General features: G+C 32.9%; 4 protein-coding genes across 11 annotated transcripts; 3 read left to right on the forward strand and 1 right to left on the reverse strand.

Annotated features, from left to right (window-relative positions):
• The first annotated feature begins 3,005 nt into the window (after nt 1–3,005).
• Nucleotides 3,006–6,375, forward strand: LOC106411071. Of its 3 annotated transcripts, none has more exons than XM_022706294.2 (9): nt 3,006–3,301; nt 3,381–3,850; nt 3,915–4,049; nt 4,135–4,385; nt 4,453–4,675; nt 4,757–5,016; nt 5,098–5,527; nt 5,745–5,977; nt 6,067–6,375. In XM_022706294.2, exons 1-9 carry the CDS (start codon nt 3,040–3,042, stop codon nt 6,302–6,304), a joined length of 2,502 nt encoding a protein of 833 aa, XP_022562015.2. In that variant the 5' UTR covers nt 3,006–3,039; the 3' UTR covers nt 6,305–6,375. The 3 variants fall into 3 exon arrangements, with proteins under 3 accessions (XP_022562015.2, XP_022562014.2, XP_013707204.2); XM_022706293.2 differs by having other exon boundaries at nt 3,007–3,301; nt 5,742–5,977; XM_013851750.3 differs by having other exon boundaries at nt 3,007–3,301; nt 3,915–4,028; nt 5,742–5,977.
• A 7,244-nt stretch (nt 6,376–13,619) lies between these two features.
• On the forward strand, nt 13,620–17,165 carry LOC106411072. 3 transcript variants are annotated; one of them, XM_013851752.3, is made up of 9 exons: nt 13,620–14,004; nt 14,084–14,598; nt 14,721–14,876; nt 14,991–15,193; nt 15,261–15,564; nt 15,645–15,904; nt 15,986–16,295; nt 16,381–16,583; nt 16,650–17,165. In XM_013851752.3, exons 1-9 carry the CDS (start codon nt 13,740–13,742, stop codon nt 16,894–16,896), a joined length of 2,463 nt encoding a protein of 820 aa, XP_013707206.2. In that variant the 5' UTR covers nt 13,620–13,739; the 3' UTR covers nt 16,897–17,165. The 3 variants fall into 3 exon arrangements, with proteins under 3 accessions (XP_013707206.2, XP_013707207.2, XP_013707208.2); XM_013851753.3 differs by having other exon boundaries at nt 16,674–17,165; XM_013851754.3 differs by having other exon boundaries at nt 16,677–17,165.
• Nucleotides 17,166–17,950: 785 nt separating this feature from the next.
• LOC106410999 (SNAP25 homologous protein SNAP33) lies at nt 17,951–20,085 on the forward strand. 2 transcript variants are annotated; one of them, XM_013851657.3, is made up of 5 exons: nt 17,951–18,189; nt 18,562–19,139; nt 19,242–19,335; nt 19,413–19,543; nt 19,730–20,085. In XM_013851657.3, the coding sequence occupies exons 2-5, from the start codon at nt 18,639–18,641 to the stop codon at nt 19,925–19,927; spliced, it is 924 nt and encodes a 307-aa protein (XP_013707111.1). In that variant the 5' UTR covers nt 17,951–18,189; nt 18,562–18,638; the 3' UTR covers nt 19,928–20,085. The 2 variants fall into 2 exon arrangements, with proteins under 2 accessions (XP_013707111.1, XP_022562033.1); XM_022706312.2 differs by having other exon boundaries at nt 17,999–18,269.
• Nucleotides 20,086–20,143: 58 nt separating this feature from the next.
• LOC106411000 (LYR motif-containing protein 4B) lies at nt 20,144–21,220 on the reverse strand. Of its 3 annotated transcripts, none has more exons than XM_013851661.3 (2): nt 21,087–21,220; nt 20,144–20,628 (listed from the first exon to the last, which is right to left on the reverse strand). In XM_013851661.3, exon 2 carries the CDS (start codon nt 20,609–20,611, stop codon nt 20,351–20,353), a length of 261 nt encoding a protein of 86 aa, XP_013707115.1. In that variant the 5' UTR covers nt 20,612–20,628; nt 21,087–21,220; the 3' UTR covers nt 20,144–20,350. The 3 variants fall into 3 exon arrangements, with proteins under 3 accessions (XP_013707115.1, XP_013707114.1, XP_013707112.1); XM_013851660.3 differs by having other exon boundaries at nt 20,144–20,631; nt 21,087–21,201; XM_013851658.3 differs by having other exon boundaries at nt 20,144–20,625; nt 21,087–21,186.
• Nucleotides 21,221–21,239: the final 19 nt, after the last annotated feature.

The raw sequence follows: 21,239 nt of genomic DNA on the forward strand, positions 1-21,239 counted from the left end.
AATGTTTATATACTAACATTAAATTAGTCAGAGTGAACCTAAACAATTCATACTAAACCCAAAGTCATTTATCACTAAACTCAAAACCACTGATCACTAAACCCAAAATGATAATATAAACCTCAATCCAAATATCAAAACATGGAAATAAATATAATATTCTATTACATTCTACATGGTTCACATTGAATAGACAAACTGTTAAAATAAGTGAAGGTATATAATGGAGACGACGTCACCAGATGTGAGAGAGTACGACTTAATCGATGGAATAAATGACTAAGACTTATTAATAGATTTGGCATACTAAAGATAATTTTACTCTGTTAAGAGAAACGGGTGGTGTTAAAGTAAAACCCATAGCAATTCATGTTTCATGCTACATGGAGCACATGGAATAGAAATCTGGAAAAATATTTCCCAATGCGCATGAATTAATGAGAGATGACGTCACCTAAACAATCAATACTAAACCCAAAACCATTGATCACTAAACCAAAAATGAAAATATAAACTTCAATCTAAATATCAAAACATGGAAATAATACAATATTTTATTCCGTTCTACATGGTTCACATTGAATAGACAAACTGTTAAAATAGGTGAATGTATGTGATGAAGACGATGTCACAAGGTGTGAGAGAGTACGACTTAATCGATGGAATAAATGACTAAGACTTATTAACAGATTTGGCATATGAAAGAATTCCAAGAAGCCACGTAATAAGGTGTAATTACTAAAGATAGTTTTATTCTATTAAAAAAACGAGTGGTGTCAAAGTAAAACCCATAGCAGCTCATGTTCCATGCTACATGAGGCACATAGAATAGAAATCTGGAAAAATAGTTACCAATGTGCACGAATTAACAAGAGATGACGTAATCTAAACAATTCATACTAAATCCAAAACCACTGATCACTAAACCCAAAACCACTGATCACTAAACCCAAAATGAAAATATAAACTCTAATCCAAATATCAAAACATGGAAATAATACAATATTTTATTCCATTCTACATGGTTCAAATAGAGTAGACAAACTGTTAAATTAGATGAAGGTATGTGATGGAAACGACGTCACTAGGTGTGAGAAAGTACGACTTAATCGATGGAATAAATGACCAAGACTTATTAACAGATTTAGCATATGAAAGAATTTCAAGAAGCCATGTAATAAGGTGTAGTTACTAAAAGTAATTTTACTCTAGTTAAAGAAAACGAGTGGTGTCAAAGTAAAACCCATAGCAGTTCATGTTCCTTGCTACATCGGACACGTAGAATAGAAATTTAGAAAAGTAGTTACCAATGTGTACGAACTAATGAGAGATGACGTCACCTTATAGGAAAGTAGATGACGTAGCTGATGAAATAAATGGCCAAGAGTGTTCCACGCGTAACTTGATAGTAAATAATTAAGAATTTTTTTCTAGTAGGTTGCACCGGTTAACCTCAAGGGCATAAATGCATTATTATATAAAATAGAATGTGTATATTAAAAAACTAGAGTATTTAGCTATGGACCTAATTATGCTTTTTTTCTTGGTAGTACAATCCAATTTCCCATATTTTTTTCCTCTGTTTTTCTCTTTGTCGTCTTGTCTTAAGCAAAAGCTTATATTTTTTTCTAAAGAGAAAACACTTACTTGTACAAAAGATTTTTAAAGTATTTTTACTTATTTATTTAAATAATTTATCTTTATTGTTTTAAGATTTTAAAGGGTTTTATTTTATTTTAGGATATATATAACCATTTCTAGTGATATTTTGTGTTTTAAAATACAAGTAATTTTCACATTTTTAGATAAATTTTATATTTATGGAATATAACATGACCAATTAAGTTATATAAATTTATTTACGATTGGTTCGTTTATATATAATCTACCTATTAATTTTTATTTTATTTTTAAAAAATATTCTTTTTTTTTGCGTTTTTATGTAAAACTATTATTAAGCGGAAGTAGCTTTTTTTTCAAGCTCTACAAGTAGGTTTTTGATAAAAGCTTTTAAGTATTCTCAAACCCATTGATAAATGAGAGAATTTGCTTAATATACAAAACACAAACGGAAATGAAGAATATATCACTGATTTTGACATAATTAAGTGGATGATATTTTGTTCCAATTCTTTCTGGTTCTAACCTTATTTGTAGAAGGTAAACGGTAAAAGCAAAATATTTGACGACCTCAACAAATATAACATATATGGTCAGCAAAAATCTTCGAAATATCACATAATGTCATCCACCTCAACACACTTATTGACCATATAAATATGTACTTGAATGTTCTATTCTATATCGTTGAAATAGTACAGGACTTCATCCACATTCATAACACTTAAATACTAAACCCTACTCCAACTCAACCCAACCCAACCTTTAATTACTAAACCTTAAATTGTAGTCACTAAATTTTAATCACTAAATCCTAATTTTAAAACCCTAAACCCAATTATAATCTATAATATATCATATTAAATAAACTGAAAATAAACAATATTATAGTATCTTGTAGCTTAAATAGTACAGTATCTAGTTTAAATAGTATAGTAGTATTACATAATAGCTATATTACTATATTTTATTTTACTCCATATAGTATGTGGGTTCATCTTCTTCATCTCCTTTTTTCACATACATCGACACTCTTCTGAAATCACAACAGAGTACAAACACGAGACACATGTAACATTAATCATCAATGATGATAATCAATCATGGAATCTTATTAGTAACGATGGTGATGTTCTAGCAAAAAAAAAGCTTTTATGATTTATGTTTTCGTTGATATCAAGACAAACAAAAATCTGTAAAAAAAGAATAAGAAGAAAATAAAATAAAACAAAGAACAAAATAGAAAAATGTTACACCGGTCGATTGAAAGGACATTTTAGAATATATGATAGAAAATACGTTGAATATTGTGGTCAATTTTTTTTTCGGTTAGATAGTTAATTATAATTTGTTTGATATATACTGAGCGCAATTTCCCTTAATAAATCTTGTAAAGTAAGGTTTTTTTTTTATTAAAGTATGCGCTTCGACTCCATCACCCACACGGCGGAGGCTGAGTACGCGACGGCTAAAACGTCGGTCTGGTGGGACATCGAGAACTGCCCTGTCCCCAAGGGCTGGGATGCTCATAGCATAGCTCAGAAACTGAACTCAGCACTGGTGAACTTGAACTACCGTGGTCCTCTCACCATCACTGCTTATGGAAACACAGAACTCATCCCTAAACCTGTTCAGCAAGCTCTCTCCTCCGCCGGAATCTCTCTTAACCACGTCCCCTCCGGTTAGTTAAAAATCGATACTTTGATTCAAAGGGATGTGGTTTTTAGTATAAAGTCTTTGTCTTTTCTTCTTCTAAACAGGAAGGAAGGATGCGAGTGACAAGAAGATTCTGGTTGATATGTTTTTGTGGGTGTTGGAGAATCCTGCTCCAGCTAACTTGATGCTTATCTCCGGTGACGGAGATTTCTCTTATGCTCTTAACCGTCTGAGGATGTTGAGATACAACATTCTTCTCGCCCACCCTCTTCAAGCTTCGCCTTTCTTGGTTGCTTCTGCAAGGACCTCGTGGATGTGGAGAAGCTTAATTGCAACTGGTTCTCATTCCTCACGAAGTTGTTGCTCCTTTGGTTCTGAGCATGCTTTGTCCACACAAGCAATGGATTCAGGGTGTGTTTTTAACAATGCTGATAAACTCAAAGGAATATATGTTCAGAAAGCACCAAGTCAACAGGAGACAAGAAGAAAGAAGCTTCAGAAGGAATTGAGAGTGTGCAATGTTGCTTGCAAAAGCACTGATATTTTCACCACGGCCAGAGAACAAGCAGCTGAGGTGAGCATCCTAGTTTTGGGAGCTAAATGAACTTTCTAATTCAACCACAAGTTTTCGTTTTCAGCTGAAGCAAAACCTGGAATTGTTGGGTGAGCCTGGAAACATAGCTTCAGCATCAAGTGGGTGTCATGAGCAGGACACTGAGATAATGATGGTTGAGATGAAGAAGCAAACAGATGCAAGTTTTTTAATATTTGATGTTGAGTCTATCTTTCGTCCTTAACACTAGAGTACAGATGTGAAAAATTTAAAATATTATTTTTGATTGACTGCCATTGTTGCAGGCTCTCATTGATGCAAAAAACATTGAAGCATGTGTTCAAGACAATTACTCGCAGTCTCGGGATGCTTTTATGAAGTGCTTGGAGAAACAGAACAAGGAACTGATGGAGACTATTGCAACATCCGAAAGGAGTGGAAGAGAGTTCTGGCATGATTTTAAAGAAAGGCTAGACAAGAGTGGTGTAGCTCCTCTCAGTGTGGATCATGTTTTCAGTGAACTAAGCCGCGACTTTCACGTGCCCAAAGAAGTGAGGTAAGTTTCGATTGTGCCTACTCTTTGCTATCAAAATTGTTAAGTATATTAGAATTACGTGTAACAGGGAGTGTTTTGAAGCAATCTTCAAGAAGCTAGAATCTACACAAAATGATATTGAAATTGAGAAGTTGGAGGATATGACCAAGAAGAAGAAGAGTACAGTGATTGAATACAAATATGAACCATATGTTTGCAATATTTGCAATGTCGTTTGTGATCATCCTGCCGTGTTCGAGTCTCATCATAAGGGCCGGAAGCATGCTGCTAAGATTAAAAAGCAGGCAGATGTAAGTTGATCAGAGATTTGGATGAAAAATTTATGGTTTCATTAGAAGAAAGTTAATGATGATACATTGTTATTGAAACAGGCTCTGCTTGATAATAAGCAAATACAAGATGAAGTCATTCAAGATAACGGTCTCACAAAGGAGCTCCAAATCAAGCCTGTAAAGGCACCTGAGAACATGGACTACTTAGATGACCAAAGACAGGAGCTGAGAGAGGGATGTGATGAAGAAAAATTTCAAACTATTGAAGAAGTAGGAGAGAGTGATTACAAATCTCTTCCAAATGCAGAGTGTCTCTTCACCGAACTAAACCCTGAGTTGTCTCCCTCTAAAGAATCTAGGTAAGAAGAACCTTCCAACTTTGACTTCTTAACTAATGCCAAATTGAAGTTTTCTCATTTCCAATGGATGCTATCCTACAGAGAATGTCTTGATGCTATTTTCAAGAAACCAGAAGTCTCAGAAGATGCAAACTTAAGCCGGGAGCTTGAGAGTATACCAAGCCAGAACCTGGAGATGAACTCAGGCGATTCTGAAAGTAGCTCTGCAGGAGGAGCCACTGAGCATCCCGAGGAGTACATGGACATGAAGAAGGAGAAGGTGGCTAAGTCCAGCGTTTCAACCAAACCTATAACGAAGGAACCAAAAGTTTTGCAGCTTGTCTGGTGCCAAATCTGCCGGATCAGCTGCGAGAGCAAGGTTGCATATGCAAATCACATCTGTGGGAAAATACACCAGCAGAAGAGGGAGAGGATGTCTGAGAGAGACGCCATGCTTTCTAAGGAGAATGCAGAGAGATTGAAGAAGGTATTGAGCAAAAGCCAAACCACCATGGTCAAGGAGCAAACAGAGGCAAGTTTTATAACTTTACTATTGTGTTTTCTTTCAGGAACTTGGAATTTGCTTCTTTTTTTCTTATGGTCAGTATTACAAAGCATACCGTAGGTTTGATTCCCATTGAAAGTGTGAAGAATATTAGATCTTACTCTTAAGGTTACATAGCAGTATATAGTTATACATAGAAAAACAAAGAGAAAGAAGCTAAACTAATGGACTTTTGTTGTAGAAGGCATTTGTTGATTCACTGAGAACTCGCCAAGAACTTCGCCAAAGAGCAGTGGAACATCCATTGGGAAAAGCAGATGCAACAGAGGAGCAGACACTTGTGAAGACCGAGGATCATGGGTTTCAAGGGGCACAAGAAGATAAAGAGGAAGTGAAGGAGATAAATGCCATATCTGAGAACCTAACGCGTGCCTTTATTGGAATGAATCAAGAGTCAAGTGTACCCAAAGAATCGAGGTAAGAACCATTAATCAGGGGGTTATTTCTTGAGCTATTTTTGATCATTATGTGTGTGCTCTAATGATTACTTGGGTCTTGGGTTACAGAGGATGTTTGGATGTGATTCCTCAGAGAGTAAAAGCGCCAGCAGATGTGAATGTGACAGAGAAGTTGGAAGATGAGTCCAAACATAAACCCCAAACAACACCACAGGAACCTTTAAAGGAGTTTGCAGGACTTAAGGAGCACCTAGGAGTGGCTGCCAAGAGGGGAGAGGCTAAGTTCCAAGTTGATAACTTTTGGACCAGACTTTGGGGGAAAAAGGAGTTAGAAAAACTTTACTGAATAATCTATACTAATAAGTGGAATTGGGCTGTATAACTTTCAAATAATTAATAATTTACTAGCGATCTAAATATCCTAACTCACCGATACACCGTTTCTCTTTTATAAATAATAGTCATATTTCCCTCATGAATAACCGGAGAAACCTACTAACAACCCAAAATTTAATAATAATTAATGTGGTAAATTACTTCTGTCTCTTTGTTAGTCATACCTTTTGATAATCACACATATCTTTAAATGTTATTATTATTAGTAAATATTAGAAAGATCAATCAATTTTGTTCAGATGTGTAACGCTTCCCGACGAACTCTATTGTGTTCATGTCGAAGGATTACAGTGAGCAGATACAAAAACTCTTTCATTCTTTTTTTTTTGCTTATCTTAAATCATTGATTATTTACAATCATGCTTTTACTTTAATACCATGTTTTTGTTTCTGGTTTTGTTTTCTAGATACAGTGGTGAAGAATAACGACGGCAGATCGGTAAAAATGTCGCCTTGTCGGAAAAAGAAAAGAGATGAAGACGAGCTCTATATGATGATGAAGAATAATGATTGTGAGCCTAGTAAATGTGTGTCACCATCAACATGTCTAAAAAAAAATGAAGAAGATGAACTTTCCGTCCATACTATATTCGGTGAAAGGAATAGTATAGTATATATATTTTAGTGTACTTATTTATGTAAGGATACCATACTACTCGAGACATATTTTTATACTATTTCTTAAGGATATAATAATATGTCATGTTTTCAAATTTGATAGTCCTCTTCTCTGTAATTTTGTGTGATTGATTGTAATATAAAATTTATTTTTTCGAATGTTGGACAAATTTGATTATTTGTAAGATTTGCTTACTATACTACTTAGACTATATGGAATAGAAGATATACAACATGTTAACCAAGTAAATGGCATCCAAGTGTCAAATATTGGAAAACAATTTATAGATTGTATTTGAGGTTATAGGTTCCTGCTTAAGGTTTAGGTTTACTAAGTAGAGGTTTGGATATAGTAAACCATATTACATACATTCTATTTGGGTTTATGCTTCCTTGATTAGGGTTTAGTTTTACTAAATAGTGGCCCGTCTTGTGTTGTTGTATTTTTTCGGGTGGGGAGAGTTTATTGTTTGTATTTCATACTATGGATACATCACTGGACAAATTTGATTATTTGGAACATTCATTTACTATATTATTTAGACTATATGGAATAGAAGATATGCAACATGCTAACCAAGTAAGTGTGTCTTTAAGTGTCCAATATTGGAAAACAATTTATAGATTGTATTTGGGTTTATAGGTTTCTGCCTAGGGTTTAGATTTACTATGTAGAGGTTTGTGTATAGTAAACCATATTATATACGTTTTATTTGGGTTTATGCTTCCTTGATTAGGGTTTAGTTTTACTAATCAGTGGCGTGTCTTGTATTGTTGTATTTTTTCGGGTGGGAAAAGCTTAATGTTTGCATTTCATACTATGGATACATCAGTGGATAAATTTGATTATTTGGAACATTCGTTTACTATACTATTTAGACTATATGAAATAGAAGATATGCAACATGCTAACCAAGGTGCCTACAAGTGTACAATATTAGAAAATAATTTATAGATTGTATTTGGGTTTATAGGTTTCTGTCTAGGGTTTATATTTACTAAGTAGAAGTTTATGTATAGTAAACCATATTATATACATTCTATTTGGGTTTATGCTTCTTTGATTAGGGTTTAGTTTTATTAATCAGTGGTGTGTCTTGTATAGTTTCCAGTAGAGGGTTGAGTGAGATACAATAGTACATGCGTAACCGAAATAGAATAGTATTCACGCAATCTGGTAAGCATTAACTTCTTCATGCATTCATCTTCTTTTATCTATGTTTATTTATGTGGTAAAAAATTAAAGTGACATGATTCCTTTTTCTTTCGTAAGTTATGCACAGGTCGCATAAATTGTGAGGCACATAAGTAGGTGTCAACATCACTCTTTATTATTTGTCACCCGTATATACACATATTTCACATGGCCGACGTGGACATACCTTCTTCCTTTCACCTGCTATTTGTAAGATAAAGGGTTATAACCGAATGAAAAGAGACACATTTGTTACTTCCTTAATTATGACTTAATTAAACTACCAGATATCTAGCAAATTCTCCCTACTATTAAAGCAATATTCATACTAGTATTTTTGTTTTGTAAAACTCATACTAGTATTCTGCCATTAATTTTTGAAATAATTATAATACTATGCCATTCCTATATTTATGGTTAACAACTTTATTTTTTTTTTCAATTAGGAAAATAATATGATCATCTAAACTACGCACCTTCGCCTGCTAATAGTCTAATACTTAGCTAATATTTATATCTAACTAGGATAAGACCCGCGCCTTGCGCGGGATTAAATTATTATTTTTATTATATTTTGGAGAATGAAACAATAGTTTGGCTTCATTTGGATTACGGGTGTTCAACCCGGATATCGGGTTAGTTTCGGTTCGGTTCGGTTTTTTTCGGTATTTGGTTAGTAAAATATAACTACTATTTTAAATCAATATTTACTTTGACTTTAGTCTTTCACATACTTTTGAAAGATTTCAACTGGACGACTAAATTGATCAGCCAATCTTGTTGCTTTAAATCATTAGTGTTTATATATATATATATTATTTAGTTTGAATATTTATTAAATAAAAATTCATATGCGTTATATTTTATGATCATTTGTAACTTATTATAACAAAAAAATAATCTATTGATCACAAAATTTTCAGAGTGGGAATATTCAAATTTCTAATAATATATAGACATTTTGAAAAATTCAAATATAACATATAAGAAAAAATATAAATGTTTTTATTATATATTTAATGTGATTTTTTAATATCTTTCAATAATATAAAATTAAAAAAAGAACTAAGACACAAAAATTGTTATCAAATATTTATTATTCATAATAATTAATTTTCATATATACGTTAATCATATTAGGTAATTTCGTAGCTTCTAATATGATCATTCATATCATTTTATAACTGAATATTTAAATAATCGATAACAAAAATTTCAATGTGAAATCTTTAATAAGTTTATAATTTATAAATGTTTTTGAAAATTCATTGAAAGTTTTAATATTAAAATATTTATGTAATCTTATGGTATATAGTATAATCTATATATATATATATAAATATATATGTTTTATTATTAAATGATATTTTTTACTCATATGGTTTTAAAATAATGTGTATCTTCTTATAATATTAAATAAAAGTTCATATTAATACAATTTTATGATCATTTGTAACTTATTATGACAAAAAAATAATTTATTGATCACAAAATTTTCAGAGTGGGGATATTCAAATTTCTAATAATTTATAGACGTTTTGAAAAATTCATAATATAACATATAAGAAAAATTATAAATGTTTTTATTATATATTTAATGTGATTTTTAAATATATTTTAATAATATAAAATTAAAAAAAGAACTAAAATACAAAAATTGTTATCAAATATTTATTATTCATTATAATTAATTTTCACATATACGTTAATCATATTAGGTAATTTCGTAGCTTTTATTTAAGGAAAGTGCAAAATATTTTTTGGTACGTTATTTATCAATTCGATAGTTAGTTTAATAAAAAGTGTAATATAAGTTAAGATGAACCAACCTATTTTTCTAGGAATAGTATATTTTGTATAGTTATTTATTAAATAAGAATTTATAATCATACAGTTCTATGATCGTTCATATCGTTTTATAACAAAATATTTAAATCATCGATAACAAAATTTTCAATCTGAAATCTTTAATAAATTTATAATTTATAAATGTTCTTGAAAATTCATTGAAAGTTTTAATATTAAAATATTTATGTAATCTTATGGTATATAGTGTTTAATATATATATATATATATTTATTTTATATTAAATGATATTTTTTACTCATATGGTTTTAAAATCATGTGTATCTTCTTATAATAAAAATGTTAAACCAATTGATCATTAATTTTTAACATAATAATTTTAATAGTTTTAGTCATTTATTGTCGTTTTTAAAAATTCAAAATATAACGTATACGAAAAAATCTAAATTTTATTTTTATAGCTAATTTGATTGTTTAATTTATTTTAATAATATAAAATTAAACAAAAAATGATGGAGGAGATATACATTGTTATCAAATCTTTATTATTAAACTCATTAATTGTCATATATATATTAGTCATTTATGGTAATTCCGTAGGTTTTATTTAAGGAAAGAAAATATCATATCATATCATTATATCATATAGTTTGACCAACTTATGTATCTAACAACATATAAAAATCGAATGTGGACCTACTTATTTTTCAATTGAATGTAATTGACTACCTAATTGAGTGCCACCTATGCATTGGGGCCTCTTTTAATTAATACAAAATTGAGGTTACATCTTTTCAAATGTTCCTCAATTAATATATAAGGGATGTATCAACAAATTTGGACCACACAGTTATCAGCTTAAAAAAAATTAATATCTCTATTAGTTATAAACTAAGCGTTTTACCCGCACATACTGACATAATCATCTTACGAATAATTATTTTATGTCTTATTAATCCAAAAATCAGTATTATATTCTAATTGATGAATATGTTGAAGGAAAAAAATTATGATGAATTCTTTGTTTCTCAAAATTTATACCATTTATGTTGAAATTTTAGTCAAATTATTAAAAGGTAGATCCCACTTATTTTTTCTAAATTCCCCATGGAGGAATGAATTTATAAGAACAAATTTTCCTATGCAATTTTGATAAGGAATAAATTGAACAAAAATGCATTTTTTTTTTTATTTTTTCAATTTCTCAAATGAAATTTTATTTTTTATTTTGTTCATTTTTTTCATTCTTCTAGTGGTCACCAACCGAAGCTATAGTGTTTCACGGATTAAACTTAAACTGGTTTAAAGTAAAAGCAAAAAAATTTGTTTTGAACTCAGCCACAAGTTAAGTTATTATTTATGATTTTAAATAGTTAAATGAAACATCAAATTATTTATATATGTCAAAAAACGTTCATCAAACTATGTAGTTATTATTGTGTTAAGAGTTTTAAAACACTCATATATTAGAAATAGTTTAGAAAATATCTTTATATAAATATTTTTGTTTGACTAATATTTAATTATAAACTGTTTTATAACTTAGTTTTTTAACTTTATAATAAAAAATATTATTTTCAGATAGCAACACAATATATATAAGAATTCTCTTAATTTTTAAATATATTTTCACAATTTTATTATCTTAGTTTATAATTAATTATTTAATATAACATATAAATTTAATATTATTAAAATAAAATGCGTGTTTTATTATATATAAAATTCATTACGGGTTTTATGAAAATTAATAAATATTCAGTTAAAAACTAACAATAAATCAATGACCTATATAAAAGCTTAAAACCTAATAAAATATGACAAATAAGAAAATAAGAACTTTAATATAACATATAGATTTAAATATTATTAAATCAAAATTCGTTTTTAATTATATATAAAATTAATTACGAATATTTCTTTAAATTAATAAATTATTGATTCAGATAAAAATTATTAATAAATCAATGACTAAGCTAAAACCTAATAAAAACATGACAAATAAGCAAAATTGACTAAAATCATGGAAAACATGACAAATAAACAAAATCAAAATAATTATATATCTAATTACATATTTTATAGTTATATTATTTAAATTAATAAATTATGAACTCAACTAAAATCTATTAATAAATTAATGATTCATCTTAAACATAATTAAAACATGACAAATAAATAAAATTAGCTAAAATCATGGAAATCATGACAAATAAACTAAGTCACTTCGTAAATAATAGTATAGATTTTCTTATCTCTATTGATTTCGTTAGTTATTATTTCTAAAACTTTGACGGCCATAATATATTTTTGACAAATGTGGAATCCTATACCAAATGCTTAGATTTTATTATTTGCCATGATTTAGCTTACATAACAATAATACCAAAGAAGTTAATGTAGAATGGAACTCAATAATATTACCATATGATTATAACAGCTTTCGTTTTTTAAAATGATAGAAACAACTTTAAATTAAATGATCAATATAGATTATTTGAATAAAATAATAATACTTCACATGATTCTGAAATGTAAGAAAATTGTAACAAACTTTTTTTGTGAAACACTACAAACTTATTTTAATATATTAAATATATATAAAGCTTAAAATCCACAGTTACCTAACATACACGTTAAAAACTTTTAAATAATTTTGATATTTTTTAAATGCTTTAAATGAGTTAATATAATAATTACAAGACTAACTAGACAAATTTATTAGATTTTAAATTAAATGGATATAAAAAGCTAGAAGCTTATTAATGTAATATTAGATTTTTACAACATGAAATATCTAGTGTTTTCAAAAGCGCGGATTAAAATTTAGTGGTATGTTTTAAAACTGTAGTTAATGGTCAACTTTTACATTATGGGGGTGATTGGTAGTTGTTGTATGTGCTGTCCACAGTCCTATTTATTTCTACAGTACCAAATTCAGAGCAATCAAACTTTTTAATTTTTTTTTAAATCCACAGCTCTTGAAATAACCTACAGCTGTACAAGTGCTCTGCAGAGCCAAATATCTAAAGAAATTTTTTAGTACTTTCCATAAAATTCTACAGCACTAAAATCTAAAGCCACAACAAAAAGTCTACAGATTTTTTTCAACAACAAAAATTTTAAAGCTACGATCATTATCAATCGGACCTTATATCTATGTTTTGTTGGCTGTGTTCTAACGGGACTGAGAGAATATAAAGTTATTAAGCAATGATCTGAAACAGAAACTATACATAATCCAGTTGTAAGTCTAAGTCATTTTTATAATATTTTTATTTTCCTCTATTTTTCTCTTTGTCGTCTTGCTTTGAAAAGCAAAAGCTTACTTGTACAAAAGATTATTAAAGTATTTTTACTTATTTATTTTTTACATTTAAATAATTTCAACTTCTATTATCTTGGGGTTTTATTTTATTTTTAGGTTTATTAATATAGATAATTTTCAAGTTTTAAACCATGATTAAACCAGGTTCTTAGGACGAAATTCTTAGTTTCAGATAAAAACCGTTTTTTATCTTTTAACTAATAAAAGGTAAAAATCATCTCTTAAATAAAAAACATAAAACTGGTTCTTAGCAAAAAAAAAAAAAAAAAAAAACATAAAAATAAAATAAAAAACAAAAAAAATGTCATGAGCTAAGTTATGAACTAAGCTTTTGATAAACTACTGTTAATCATGATCTAAGCTTTTGATAAAAGCTTTCAACTTTCAATTATTGTCAAACCTCACTGATCTAGTAAAGTAGGTAATTTTTTTTAATAATGTGCTTCGACTCCTCCATCACCCACACGGCGGAGGCTGAGTACGCGACGGCTAAAACGTCGGTCTGGTGGGACATCGAGAACTGCCCTGTCCCCAAGGGCTGGGATGCTCATAGCATAGCTCAGAAACTGAACTCAGCACTGGTGAACTTGAACTACCGTGGTCCTCTCACCATCACTGCTTATGGAAACACAGAACTCATCCCTAAACCTGTTCAGCAAGCTCTCTCCTCCGCCGGAATCTCTCTTAACCACGTCCCCTCCGGTTAGTTAAAAATCGATACTTTGATTCAAAGGGATGTGGTTTTTAGTATAAAGTCTTTTTCTTTTCTTCTTCTAAACAGGAAGGAAAGACGCGAGTGACAAGAAGATTCTGGTTGATATGTTTTTGTGGGTGTTGGAGAATCCTGCTCCAGCTAACTTGATGCTTATCTCCGGTGACGGAGACTTCTCTTATGCTCTTAACCGTCTGCGGATGTTGAGATACAACATTCTTCTCGCCCACCCTCTTCAAGCTTCACCTTTCTTGGTTGCTTCTGCAAGGACCTCGTGGATGTGGAGAAGCTTAATTGCAACTGGTTGTCATTCCTCACCAAGTTGTTGCTCCTTTGGTTCTAAAATATCCAGCCAAGATGTTTCCGAACATGCTTTGTCCACACAACCAATGGATTCAGGGTCTGGTTCTAGCAAGGCTGCGCGAAAGAAACTGAAAGATGTCCTGAAAGAGCTAAATCAACAGGAGACAAATAGAACGACGCTTCAGAAGAAGTGCAGTGAGGCTGGTGAATCCGAATCGTTATGCAATGTTGCTTGCAAAAGCATTGAAGTTTTCCCTACGGGCAAAGAACATGCAGCTCAGGTATGCATCCTAGTGTTAGGGTCTAACTGAGTCAACAATTTACCACAACTATGCTTGTCTTTAAGAGGATATGAAACTTGACCTCATGTTAATCTCCACTGGATATGCTTTTGGTTGTGAAGTGGGAGCTGAAGCAAAACCTTGAGCCTGAAAACATAGCTGCAGCATCAAGTGGGTGTCATGAGCAAGACACGGAGATAACGAATAAGGTGGTTGAAGCAGGAGTTGAGATGTTTGCACTTTGCGGTTCGCCCAGTGTGGTGACGAAGCAAGCAGAGGCAAGTTTTTTTTTTAATATTTGATACTGAGTTTTTATATCTCCGTACTTAACACTAGAGAATCCAGATGTGAACTCGAAAATATGATTTTGGTTGACTTTGACTTTGTGGCAGGCTCTCGTTGATGCTAAAGACATTGAAGAAAATGTTCAAGACAGTGACCTGAAGTCTCGGGATGCCCAAGAGTCTGAAAAGAGTGGAAGAGAGTTCTGGCATGATTTTAAAGCAAGGCTGGACAAGAGTGGTGTAGCTCCTCTCAATGTAGATCATGTTTTCAGTGAACTAAGCCGCGACTTTCACGTGCCCAAAGAAGTGAGGTAAATTTTATGATTGTGCATACTCTTTATAAGTATATTCTGATTTAATGATATTTGTGTGTAACAGGGAGTGTTTTGAAGCAATCTTCAAGAAGCTAGAACCTACGCAAAATGACATTGAAATCGAGAAGTTGGAGAGCATGCTCAAACAAGGCTTGGAAATAGAATCAGGTGAGCCAGAGAATAATGCACCTGCAGAACCGATTGAGAATCTCGAAGGGGACATGACCAAGAAGAAGAGTACAGTGATTGAATACAAATATGAACCATATGTTTGCAATATTTGCAATGTCGTTTGTGCACATCCTTCCGTGTTCGAGTCTCACCATAAGGGCCGGAAGCATGCTGCTAAGATTAAAAAGCAGGCAGATGTAAGTTGATCAGAGATTTGGATGAAAATTTATGGTTTCATTAGAAGAAAGTTGATGATGATACATTGTTATTGAAACAGGCTCTGCTTGATAATAAGCAAATACAAGATGAAGTCATTCAAGATAACGGTCTCACAAAGGAGCTCCAAATCAAGCCTGTAAAGGCACCTGAGAACATGGACTACTTAGATGACCAAAGACAGGAGCTGAGAGAGGGATGTGATGAAGAAAAATTTCAAACTATTGAAGAAGTAGGAGAGAGTGATTACAAATCTCTTCCAAATGCAGAGTGTCTCTTCACCGAACTAAACCCTGAGTTGTCTCCCTCTAAAGAATCTAGGTAAGAAGAACCTTCCAACTTTGACTTCTTAACTAATGCCAAATTGAAGTTTTCTCATTTCCAATGGATGCTATCCTACAGAGAATGTATTGATGCCATTTTCAAGAAACCAGAACTTTCACAAGATGCAAACTCAAACCGGGAGTTTGCGAATATACCAAACGAGAACCTGGAAATGAACTCAAGCGATCCTGAATGTAGCTCTGCAGGAGCCGCTGAGCCCCCAGAGGAGTACATGGACATGAAGAAGGAGAAGGTGACTAAAGATAAAAAAGCTGAGCTTAAAGCATATGTATGTAGTATTTGCAGTGTGATCTGCCTTTCTCCAACTGTCTTTGAGGCTCACCTGATGGGCCGAAAGCACGCTAAAGGGGTAAAGAAACACGCAGAGGCAAGTTGAGGAGTTTTGGGTTTAGCGCTTATCATTAGATTTGAATGAGCATGAGAACTAATATCTGTTTTATCACTGAGTACAGGTTCTCTTTGATGATAAAAAGATTCTGGAACAGAGTCTTGAAGAGAAAGATCATCCAAGAGACGCGTTGGAAGAGCTAGAGATTGAGCCTAAGGACGCACAAGTGAGCATCAAAGAAGTTACTCAAATCAGTAAAGCACGAGTAGATAATAAAGATAGTGAACAGATTCTGAGTGTTGAGTTTGCAGAACCCAAAGAAGCGAGGTGATGTACTGACTTGGTCGTATTTTAATTAGTAAAAGTTATGATTTTACTTGTTTCTGGTAGCAGTGGCCCTTCTCTTTGTCTAAGCAGCAGAGAGCGATTTGACTCGCTGGTTGAGTCTGAAAACGCATCTGAAGGTGTGGAGGAGGAGGTGGTGAGGACAGGGAAGGAGAATGGAGTTGCAGCAGATCAAGTTAGGGTTTGTGATTGGTGCAATGTGATGTGCAATACCCAAATGGATTTTGATTCACATCATGCTGCCACTTTGAGAAAGCATGTTCCTCTGGTGAAGAAGGAAGTTGCCGTGGTGTAGAAGCAAGCTGGGACCAAACCTGCTTATGTTAGAAAGAATGGGCCGGGCCTTTAGCTCACGGTATCCATTGTCATGTGATGACTAACAAAAGTGTAATTAACGGACCTCTTAAGGTTCATTAAGATGTGGCCTATTTAAATAAATATTGCCCATGACTCTCAAAGAAATAAATGAATGGGTCAACAAAACAAATGGGTTTATTTGTATTATTAATCAAAATAGACTAGTAAAAGTTTTTGACTAACGTAATCCAGCTTTTGACTAACATAATCCACAACTTGTTCTCCATTTTTTTTAAAAAAATATTCTAAGTTGGTATATATATATATATATATATTAACTCATCTCATATCCAAATCTTTGAATACACTTGTTCAAAAGGAAAAAAAAAACTCAGTAAATTATTTAAGTTGTCAACTTTTAAACATTAGTTTTTTTTTTGATAACCGAGTATCCTGCCCCACCGAAGTGGTCCAGACTAGAGACCGAAATGAGCATGGACGTTGTTAGAGCGTCACCATGTGGCTCACCGAATAACAGTCTTCGGTCTCGGGTGCTGAAGCCCACATGTAAATTTCCGCAGTGACCAAGGTTCGAACCCAGGGGCAAGCACTTCAGCTCCAGCTGGAGCTCCTATACCACCAGTAGACCAAAGCAACTTGGTTACATTCGTTTTCTTATGGATAAATTGTCAAATTGTATAAATTTGGCTTGCGTAACAGTAAAATGCTACTGCATAATTGTCAAACAATTCAAGAAATGTTCAAGTTGATATTATGGGGTTAGATTAGAATATGGTTGACAAAGTCAATAAGAAAGTTCTTTATTGCATGACAAGTTGAGAATAACATAAACACACCCAAACGTCAAAATGGAAATTGGGATGGCTCATGCAATCATAAACCATTGGGTGCAAATTAGACAGGAAAATAATAAAATTTATTTTGGGGATAAAATAATATTGAAACATTTAGTTAATTACCAAAAAAAAAAAAATTATTAGTGCTGAATTAAATAAAATTTTGTTTTAACACGCTTACTTACTGCTAAACGAGAACAATATATATGTGCTTTTAATCTCTCAGCTTGGGATTTTAATTATATCGTCAACACAAAACTTTAATTTCGTGGGTCGTTCTAAGTCGTTTCCGCGTTAACTCCCATTTGTTGATCCCTTCTTCTTCTTCTTCTTCTTCTTCGTCGTCGCATTGATTTGGTCCCTTGTATTGTCATTAAGAACCCAATCTTCTTCTTTCTCATCGTCTCCACTTCTTCTTCTTCGCTCATCCAGAGGTATACCCCCGATCTGTTCTCTCAGTACTCAATTTCAGATATCTACTTGTTTGATAGATCCTAGGGTTTCCGATTCTTCTGTGAGTTTTCCCCCATCGACTTTTCGATTGTTGTTGTTTCGATGCGTAGAGAATTAGAGAAGCGATCGAACGAATATTTTTGTGAGAGCTTCTTATCAAAATTGAACTTAGTTGTGATAAGTCCCAAGTTTTACTGCTGCTGTGTAGTTATATTGTCCTTTAAGCTCTTCTCTCATAAGTGGAATCATCGATGGATCTTACATTAAAGCTTTGTTTTTTACTTTAATTTTAGTCTCTTTGCTTAAAAGTTAGATTCACAGCATCAATTCTGATTACTGTTTGGTTTCTGCAGGAAAGAAGGTTTATTACTCAGCAAATCTAGTTGTTACGTTAAGTTTCTGTGAGGTTATTACTTTGAGAGACGAGACAATGTTTGGTTTGAGGAAATCTCCAGCAAAGCTTCCCAAGCACAACTCTGCTGACCCTGGCTTTCACAAATCTTCCAAGCCCAATCCTTTCGATTCAGATGATGAGCTGGACAACAACAGCAACAAACACACACTTAACCCCTCCAAGAGGACTTCCTCTGAGCCTTCCTTGGCTGACATGACCAACCCTTTTGACGGCGAGGATAAGGTTGAGAAAGGGTTTACTTCGTCGTCCAAGCAGCCCTTGACTTCTAACTCCAGATACCAGTACAAGAACAACTTCCGCGATTCCGGAGGTGTTGAGAACCAGTCTGTTCAGGAGCTTGAGGGTTATGCTGTCTACAAGGCTGAAGAGACTACCAAATCTGTACAAGGTTGTCTCAAGGTGGCTGAAGATATAAGGTCTGATGCTACCAGGACTTTGGTCATGTTGCACGAGCAGGGTGAGCAGATCACCAGGACGCACCATAAAGCTGTTGAAATTGATCATGATCTCAGTAGAGTAAGCTAGCTTCCTTTTTTTTTTTTTTTTTACTTCTTTCTTATTCCTTAGAATAAGAATGACAAGGTACTTAAATTTTATGGCATTTTTTTTTATTTGCAGGGTGAGAAGCTTCTTGGTAGCCTTGGAGGTATGTTTTCAAAGACTTGGAAGCCGAAGAAGACTCGCCCTATTAATGGCCCTGTCATTACTAGAGGTTTGTTTCTTGCTCCCTCCATTATCCTCGCTGCTATTTTTGCATTTTTCCTGATTGCATGATTCCCTTTCTGTTAGATCACTCGCCAACGAGAAGAATTAACCACTTGGAGAAAAGGGAGAAACTGGGACTGAACCCAGCACCAAAAGCACAATCAAGAAGCAGAGAACCGCTTCCTGAATCAGCTGATGCGTATCAGAGAGTGGAGGTTAGTACGACTTATATCTTCCCTCTCTTCATTTTTTTCCTCCTTTCAGAGAAACATTACTCTCTATAATCCCGCATCTCATATGAGTTGCATGAACATTGAAAGGCAGCGTCTTAAACATTTGTGGAACAAAAGTTTTGTCTCTTTCTCTGTAATCTTGCTAAATTTTATACTTGTTTATGACAGATGGAAAAAGCCAAGCAAGACGATGGGCTTTCAGATTTGAGTGATCTACTAGGAGACCTAAAGAACATGGCAGTTGATATGGGAAGTGAGATCGAAAAGCAGAATAAAGGACTTGATCATCTTCAAGACGATGTTGACGAACTCAACTTCAGAGTGCAACAATCAAACCAACGCGGCCGCCGCTTACTCGGAAAGTAATGAATACTCTCATTAGTCATTCGACTACTTCCTCTTTCGTTCCAACTTCTTTGATCTTTGTTGCTTAAAACTCAAAACTGTCCTTAACATTGTTATATACGTTTCTATGCTTGAATTTGATACTATTATGAAAAGACCAAAAATCTTATTGTGCAAAACACAAGCACTCTTACTATTGTTTTTCTGTATCATACAGAAATTCTGACAACAGATGAATAGTGTGTTTGAATCCCATAATTATATAGCCTTACAGCATCAGTTCTAAAAATGGACATAAGAGTAGAAGAAAGTTGAGAACAATTCCATGAAATAACAGCCGAACTGGGAAAAATCACAAAGGAAAGAAACTCTTTATTCTCTTCACTCTATCTTTGTTCTAATCCAATAATTCTCCCCTGAAAATGACAAACATACAATTACTACTTAAACCTTGAGTTCCATGATGTTCTTGGTCTTGGGAGGATATGCCAAGTAAACCTTGAGAACCCTTTCTACAACCTCTAGCTGTTCTTTACCTTCAGCATAAGCATCGTTCACCTTTGACGGGTCAGTGAGGTTCTTGTTCATGCGGAACCCATCCAAGGTCCTTCGCTTTGTGTACTCCCTGATGTTGTAGTCAGGGTATTTACATCCCGCTCGAAGCAGGGAACGACAGAGGCTGATGACTTGACATTTTGCTACCATTGCAAAACCAACCCCTGCTGCTTTAGATACCATAGAATCAGTATAAGAATACATTAACTGGGAGCGCAGGGAAATTTAATTTAGCAATGCCAGAATGAGATTAAAAATTAAGAATCAAGAAGAACATCAGCAGCATAAACTCAAAAAGAAGTTAAAAATTTCTACAGAAAAAATCTAACTAGTGATGAGCTTCGTTATCAGCATTTAATTCAAGTTCTTCCAACATTATCAACAAACTCAGAACCACAAAAAAAGACCAAAACTTCAATAAAATCCATCAAAAACAGTATTTAAAACAATCAGTTAGACAAGAACATCTGAATTACAAGAGGTTCCGACCACATTTCACCAAAACCAATGCACAACCAAAAGAGACAAGAGCAGGTGAATCACAAGAGGATCCGACCAAATTCACCAATAGTTATACCAATTAAGATAGAATTTGACGGATAGGAATTTCCATATATATACGTACCAGAATGAACACGCCGGAGGGTAGTTAGTTCCCTCACGTCAACAAAGCGAGCTTAGCTTAGCAGATGAGAGATTCTCTGTTCCGTTCGAACGTGCGCTACTTACTACATTAAACCTAGTTTACCCGAAACTAAACCGGGAAAATAATCTGAAA

The sequence above is a fragment of the Brassica napus genome, chromosome C7 (assembly GCF_020379485.1).
Source record: "Brassica napus cultivar Da-Ae chromosome C7, Da-Ae, whole genome shotgun sequence".
In the NCBI taxonomy this organism is placed as follows: domain Eukaryota; kingdom Viridiplantae; phylum Streptophyta; class Magnoliopsida; order Brassicales; family Brassicaceae; genus Brassica; species Brassica napus.